Raw genomic sequence first — 7848 nt, 5'->3', positions numbered from 1 at the left:
AGAAAAGAAAAGAAAAGAAAAGAAAAGAAAAGAAAAGAAAAGAAAAGAAAAGAAAAGAAAAAACTTCCGGTGTTACTATGTATTCTTTCCGACATGTGGAACCTTTCTCTTTGTTCCGGGCTAACTGAAGCAAACATGGCAGCGGAGGGAGACGTCGATTTGGACCTGGAAGCCGAGGAAAACTGCACTGGAAAACCTGTGGAAAAGCCTCGGAAACATGACAGCGGAGCCGCTGATTTGGAGAGAGTCACGGACTACGCGGAGGAGAAGGAAATTTCTAGTTCGGATTTAGAAACGGTGAGATTMTCTCCGGGCTAACGACAGCCCCGGAAACATGCGGCGCTGCTGCTGCTGCTGCTGCTGACTTCACTGGCTCCTATAAACCAGAATCATTTTGGATTTGTTTTATATTTATCTGCTTAGTTTGACTTTTTAGTGTTACTGAGTTTCATTATAAGACGTTTTGAAGGTGACTCTCTCTGCCTGTTTAATTAAACTAGTCTACGCACTTAATTGCAGATTTAAAGACCTGTTTTGATGAATCTGTAGCTCAAACAAAAGTCTAAAACAAGCTTTCAGTAGGCCTAATAAAGTCTGTGTGGCTCTTTATTTACAAGTTATTGAGTTATTATTAGGTGGACTTGGGTTTTCTCTCAGCTTTTCCGTTTTAGTTTGATTTTACTAAATAATGACAAATTTAAATGCTAATTTTCAAAGTAGTATTTTCCTAGATTTAGTGCCCCCCCCCCCACACACACACACACTTATTGTATGAAACAACAACTAGCTGACAGATTTTTGTATTAAAATTTACAGTCATTATGCTGAAAAGTATCATGAAATAAATAAGCTTTTAGGAAAAACACACACAATCCTCTTTGATTTCATGACTGTGAAAAACCCATTTAGAATAAAAACGGCTTGAGTTAAATAAAAATGCCTCAAAAATAAATGTAATTATTGAGGAAAAAATCACATTGAAATGTTTTATGTTAAGCACATTTTTAAATGACAGTGAATATGTTTTAATGAGTTCAGAAATGTATCTGCATTCAGTTATTGCACAATCTTATTGTCATTTATGTATTTATTCATATAAACTGAATTATTTAATGGTTAATTTATTACATTAAACAATTCAGCGTTCCATAGATTATGCTTACCAACATTTTATTATTATTATTATTATTATTATTTTATTATTATTATTATTATTATTATTATTAACAACTCTTTTTCCTTTCAGGCCATGTCAGTGATTGGAGACAGAAGATCACGAGAACAGAAAGCTAAACAAGAAAGGTAAGCTCAGCTCACTGCTAAAGCTCATTTAAAACTATTCTCCTCCACAATCTGTCTTATCAGCAGCTTTGATAAATGTGTTCCAAACTTTAGTTGTGTTGCCAAAGGACATACGTTTGTTTTGTGTGGTTTCAGAGAAAAAGAACTGGCGAAAGTCACCATCAAGAAAGAAGATGTCGAACTAATTGTAAGTTTTTCAGKGATTTTTATGATTCTGTTCCTGTGATAAATAATATAATTTGCTAGGCTTCTGATGTAAGTTGTACGATACCTACACATTTTGCATTTTGAAATTACAGACTTTTCCACTCATTTTTGTCTTTTTCTTTATTAACAGTTTTTGACTAATAAATCATTTGTACAGTAATCTCCTTGTCCCAATGCCAATATGTTCCTTAGGAGAAATGCAGTTTATTTCCTCTATGAATAACATTGTTGATTTAACATTTTATTAGGTTCTTTGTTTGATTAAAGGAAATTAACCATACACACTTTACAAAAATTTTGAATACACAAAAATGTTTAGTTAATGAAAGCAAAGGTACTGCACATTCAACTAACTTATGTATTAAACATTGATTTTTTTAAAAGAAGTTAACATGTAGGATAAAGTCAGATAACGTCTAATACTGTGATATTCAGGTCCTGGTCCTCTAATCCTGCATGTTTTATTGGTTTCTCTGCTCCAACACAGCTGGTTTGAATGAACAGGTGATTAGCAGGTTTCTGCAGAACTTGAGATTATTCAACCACTGAATCRGGTGTGTGCAAAACAAGTGGGGAAACATGGAACAAGTGAAATAATTAGGATCCTTTCTTAAATCCCAACCACAAAAATTATCKAACATTTAATCTAGATCAGGGGTGCCCAAACATTTTCCCCGAGAGGGCCAAAATGAAAATCTGTCCATGGCTGCGGGCCAAATGCAGTAATTTAATACATGAAATACAAATACTTTTTAAAGTAAAATCCTTTATTTTTAACAATTAAGCTATGCAATGGCCCTCTTTTGTTTTAGTATGTGCACTTGGTTAAAGTCTGCCATACGCTCAAGTAGCAAAGGCTCATGGGACATTTCATAAATTGATAATACGAGTTTTTGTGGCCTTATAAAGTGTGCAAATCTACATGTGAGGTTAAATCTGATCTAAATATTTCTTGTTGTCATTTCATGTTTTATGTTTAATCCTAATATATCAAAGATAAAGTCAGCAACATGACTGAAAACTACCTTCACTACAGCCCTTTATATAGTCATTTGACCAATGGAAACACTGTGTTTCTACGATAACAGGTTACAACCTTGTAACTTTGGCAACTGTTGGTGGGCCAAATCAAACGGCTTGGTGGGCCAAATTTGGCCCGCGGGCCCCACTTTGGGCTCCTCTGATCTAGATGTTTTTAAAAAAATAAAAGTGCAATAGAAGTGGTTTGGAAACTTGTGCTGCGTTGTTAAATACTGTGATTTAAATCAGCTGTGATAAACCTACAGTCGTCTTATCAGCTAACCCAGGTGTGGGCATCAAGGCCAGTGAGTCTGATCATTTGATCAAATTCATTAGCATCACATCAGCAGAATTTACTTGCAGTCCTTTTATACTTATATTATGACGTTTAAAACTCAGCAGCTCTACTGTAAGAGTGTGTTTCCCATAATTAAGCAGACATTACACACCTCAGACACTTCCTATTTTTGAAGATGCTGTAGGAACCGTGACGATGTGATTCCGTTTATTTTGTTGTTCTGCAGATGTCAGAGATGGAGATCTCGAGGTCTGTGGCGGAGCGCAGCCTGAGGGAACACATGGGGAACGTGGTGGAGGCTCTGGTAGCTCTGACCAACTGAACAAACGTACTGTTTGACTGGACCATCCAGACTGAGATCTTAAAACTGTTTCTTTTTTTTTGTAGTTTTAAATAAAAGTTCTTCACTTGTGCTTCTGTGTGAAAATGAATGACTTTAATTGAGATTACTGTAGTAAAACAAAACTGACAGGAAAAACTGGTTTTACAGACCATCAGTGGGAAAAACCCAAACTAAAYAATAAAAGGTAATATTTACAACAATAAACCAGAAGTGACTGAAGAATCTGAGGGAGTTTAGGGAATYTTTTTTCAGATTGACGCATATTTTCAGCCAGTCCCTCGTTCAGCTGCGACCTTAGTTTCTGGTCCTCCTGTGCATCAAACTAGAACCAGCTTGTGTTCCTTTTCTTCCACAACAGAGTCCAGGAAACCAGAATTAACTGTCCTGCTCACAGCAGAAAGCAGCTCAGTCTAATGGAAACGTGGATGAATCTTAAGCTTTCCTCTTCTTCACGGTGGGCCGGTCAAACACATCCCTCACGCCCGCTGCCTTCTGCTTGAAGAACTTGCTGTTCTGAGCCGTCTCCTGAGCCCAGGCTGAGTCAAACGATGTGGTGTCCTGGTCCACCAGGTGGGTGTACTTGGTGCGTCCTGACCGCCCAAAGTTTTTGACCTTGAAGCAAAAGGAAAGATTAAAGTCAGAAAAATGGGAATTTTACAGACAGAAAGGTGTTTCCCTTTGAAGAATATCAGTCCCTAAACAGAAAAGCTTTTATTTTCACTTGTTTACTTATACAAATACATTCTGGTTAGATGTTCCTAAAAAGGTGCAAAGTGCACCAAAGGTGAAGTCTAAGTAAAAACTGCTCACCTGCATGACTTTGGGTAAGATGGTTTTGTTGAAGTGATCCTCCAGTGTTGGAGCGCTGAAATCTCTCTTATAAACATCATCCTCCTCATCCTGTAACACAAACCACACATTGTTAAAACAAGTTTTACACTGGTATAAACTAGTTAGTACCACCTGGTAGATAAAATATGAAAACRGGGGAAAATAAAAACATCTGTGCTGGTATTTGAAGTCACCTTTGAACAGATGTTTACCCACACGTGAACAAAGGTGCAATAAAATACCACTGTTCATAAAATTATAGAAATCGTTTTCCTTTTATAGATCAAAGTTTTCTGCCGTTAAGTTGTTGCCAACTGGAGCTTTGTAAAACTTTAAAAACACATTTTCCAACGTTCACCACCAGGCGCAATGGCCACCTCAATCATTTACAGAAACGGCACTTTTAAGCAATAGCTTAAAAGCTTATTATATGCACACATACACACAAATACGCTGGGCATCTTACATATTTTTACATGGCAACCCAACGCCCAGATGCAGCCACACAACAACAGGGAAGTCGACACCTCACTTATTTTTCGAGTTAACGTGCTCAAAATTACGGAGGAACAAAAATGACATAATTCAAAGTAAAAGCAGAAATATATGAATGGCCCAGTAAATAAATAAATACATTTGAAATGAACCAATTAATTAAAAAAAAGGGAAAATGATACCTCGTTTTATAATTTGTGCTGTTGGCTGTTTCAGGAGGACGCATGTTATTTAAGACTGAAGCCTATTTACAGCTTCCCTTAAAGCAGCTCCCGCCATTACTACACTTTGATTACTACACTCAGGCAGCACAGGCATGCACAATAGATCTGCACATGGATCCTGCTCCTTCCTGTCTGGTGACCAATAGGAGAGGAGCAATAAGGACCGCCCACCTTATTTGCGTAATGGAGCAGAAATACATGACGTAAAGTTAAAAAACAGGAGACAGACAGATGCATCAATAAAAAAATGTTTAAAAACAGTAAAATATAAATTATGTGATAAAATAAAARTTTGTTTTAAAATTTAACTAAGCTGGAAAAATATGATGGCCAATTAAATTCTCCTTTGTAAATTAATTTGCATTTTAGTGCGTTTATTAATTATTGGGCCATTTATAGATTTTTGCTTTTATTTTTAATTATGTCAGTTTCAGTCCTCCATACACAACAAGGAAGGACAAACCAAGGGTATTTCCCCTCTTTGCTCTTTGACAGGAAAACAATAAACTTATCAAACAAGAAACTCCTCATGCAGTGTTTTTGTAATCCCCTCTGATTAACACAACTTAGATTTTTTTTAATAAAAAGGGGTTCTGATAAGCAATTCATTCAGACATTTAGCTGAATTATACTGGTTATTAAGCTGGTTATTGGTTATTAAGCTGGTTACTGATTCTTATGGAAGGCTRTTTAGCAGATGAGAATAAAGGGGACCACATCACTTCCACATGTGGTCTGAGTAAAGATGTTTTAATGGCCACTGAGGACATTCACACATCTCATTGGAGGACGACTCCCCTAACCACGCAAAACAGACCACACAAACATGTCTGTAGTGCCTCACCAAGAAGAAGGCTCCTCTGTGGTAGTACTTCTGCAGGAACTTGTATTTGCCTTTAGAGGCTTTGTTGGTGATGACTTTGCCAGTGTTGCGGAGCTCTGCCCGGCGCTCCTCTTCCGTCAAGCTGTGGAATCTTTCTATTTCACTCTTCTCCCTCTCCATGCTGAGGACACACAACACAAGTCATCATCATCATCATCATCATTCTGTCCCAGTGGATTCATCGTGATTTGTTCGTTTACTCACGCTTCTCGGGCCTCTCGGTCCCTCTTGATGCGCTTCAGCTCTCTGACCTTCCAGGCTTCGTATTCTTCCTCCTCGTTCTCTCCGTCCGTGTCCAGGGCTTCCAGGGCAGCCAGCGTGCGCCGGTTCTCTTCAAACTCCTTCTTGGCTTCCTCCTCTACGATCTTGAGGGTGTAGCGGCGCCGCTCCTCCGCCTGCTTCTTGGCCTCTGCTTCCAGCTCTCTCTGCTTCAGCTCCTCAGCCTCACGCTCCGCCACGGTGACCCGGTCCTTTCTGCAACGCAAAGACAAGGATTAATGTCATGGATCTGGTGATCTAACAGTTATATTTTGTTACCCAAGAATTATCACAACCTGCACTGCTCATCTAAGTGAATAAAAATGTATTTAAACTGATTTTTTCCCCACTATGAACAACCCTTAAAAAGTGGATATTGGGACTTAACTTGATATTGGCCAGTTCAGTTTGTAGGTTTTCTTTCACAGGAACTGCTGTTCTTACCAGTCACCTCTACATTTATGAGGTAATTCACTGATCTGGACAGGTTTTTAATACATATTATCATTTAAGTGATTTGTAGATCTGGGTATTCAGGGCTGTAGCCTCTCGTTTTTTCTGAGTCTGTGGCTCGTGTGTATTTATACACCAATTGCAGGAGTTGGAGGAAAAAACAACAAAATTTGTTATTAATCTGTAGAATCACGAGCAGCTCAGTACAACTAAGGGCATCAAAGACCTGTTATTGCTCAAGCKACCACAGTTAAATCCCCACTTACCAATATTTTTACTCATCTGATGAGGATAACATTATTAGCAGATTGGCAGTTATTGTTGGCAACATGCAGCTATAAGCTAAGAAAAAGAGGAACTGCAGAAGTTATGAAATGAGCTTCAAAACTTTCATTCGTTTAGCTCCTACTTGCGAATGAAGACAGGTTTGAGACGCGGCTCCGCTTCGTCCTCACTGTCTGTGTATTCTTCGTACTCTGACTCCGACTCGGACTCCTCCCCCGACTTCCCCTCCTCTTCCACCTCCATGACCTCCATCTCTTCATTCTTCCTCTCCAACGCTCGCTGACGCATCATCGCTCGTCTCCGTTCAATTTCCTGCAGAGTCACGATACGCTGATCAGAAACTAATTTAAAAATGTGATGAAATTAAGTTTGTTTTTATTGTTGTTGTTTTTTAAATTGTTGTTGGTATTATTCCAACCTCATCATCCACTTCTTCYTCCTCCTCCTCCTCTTCTTCATCCTCACTGCTCTCCTCGTGCTTAGGGTGCCACGTGCCTTCATCAGAGTCCTCGCTGCTCTCAGCAACAACTTCAGGCTCCACAATCTGTCTGTGCCTCGCGAGCCTGAGTAACAAAAACAAATACTCAGTACAAACACAGCTGGGATAACACAAGTTAGTTAAAGAACCGAGCCGTACCTCTCCTCCACATCGTCAGTAGCCCGATTGAGTAAACGTTTGAGACGTGGGTCTGAGACGTCCCCTTCCTCCTCCTCCTCCTGCTGCTGCTCCACCACCTCCGGCAGCTCCATTTCCATTCCCTTCTTTGCAAACTTGAACTCCTCCTCTTCTTCATCGGACGACTCCATGGGAGCGTAGTCTGGGCGCTTACCTGAGACATACCTCTTCACCTTCACCTTCTCCATGGAGATCTCACCTGTATTAAACCCAGAGAAAGACACGATGACTTCAACCTCCTCAAGTTTAAAACGTGACTTTTAGCAGGAATACAAGTAAATCTACCAAACTACCAGTGATAATAGATTACCATGATATATTTGGAGGAAATTAAAGAYATAACATATCTTAATATATCTTTAAATATAAAAAAATTTTGTCCAGTGAGACTGTGATGAGAAAAATGTGATGAAAACAACTGTTGACTTCTCAAAACAGAATGAAAGAATGGCTGAAAGTATACAAAATAATGTATAATAAGTAAACATAAACATATTATATGAACAGATATGACAAGCTGTCATTCAATTCAAAGCTTAAAAGACATACATACATATATATATATATATGTAT

The 7848-nt window shown here is 38.6% G+C and overlaps 2 protein-coding genes across 2 annotated transcripts in view; one reads left to right on the top strand and one right to left on the bottom strand.

Annotated features, from left to right (window-relative positions):
- Positions 1-109: 109 nt before the first annotated feature.
- hypk (huntingtin interacting protein K) lies at positions 110-3240 on the top strand. The gene is made up of 4 exons (XM_014021422.1): positions 110-297; positions 1247-1302; positions 1438-1489; positions 3054-3240. The coding sequence occupies exons 1-4, from the start codon at positions 136-138 to the stop codon at positions 3147-3149; spliced, it is 366 nt and encodes a 121-aa protein (XP_013876876.1). The 5' UTR covers positions 110-135; the 3' UTR covers positions 3150-3240.
- Position 3241: 1 nt separating this feature from the next.
- Positions 3242-7848, bottom strand: part of mfap1 (microfibril associated protein 1) — a 6512-nt gene continuing 1905 nt past the window's right edge. Inside the window, exons 2-8 of the mRNA XM_014021419.1 lie at positions 7237-7474; positions 7018-7162; positions 6724-6911; positions 5808-6077; positions 5565-5724; positions 3981-4070; positions 3242-3782 (exon numbers count right to left, since the gene is read on the bottom strand). Coding sequence (XP_013876873.1) covers positions 3603-3782; positions 3981-4070; positions 5565-5724; positions 5808-6077; positions 6724-6911; positions 7018-7162; positions 7237-7474 — 1271 coding nt within the window. The 3' untranslated portion in view covers positions 3242-3602. The remainder of the gene's footprint in view (positions 3783-3980; positions 4071-5564; positions 5725-5807; positions 6078-6723; positions 6912-7017; positions 7163-7236; positions 7475-7848) is intronic.

Source organism: Austrofundulus limnaeus, unplaced genomic scaffold (assembly GCF_001266775.1).
Source record: "Austrofundulus limnaeus strain Quisiro unplaced genomic scaffold, Austrofundulus_limnaeus-1.0 Scaffold292, whole genome shotgun sequence".
Classification (NCBI taxonomy): domain Eukaryota; kingdom Metazoa; phylum Chordata; class Actinopteri; order Cyprinodontiformes; family Rivulidae; genus Austrofundulus; species Austrofundulus limnaeus.
Note: the sequence above shows the minus strand (reverse complement) of the source record. Positions and strands in the feature narration are given on the sequence as shown.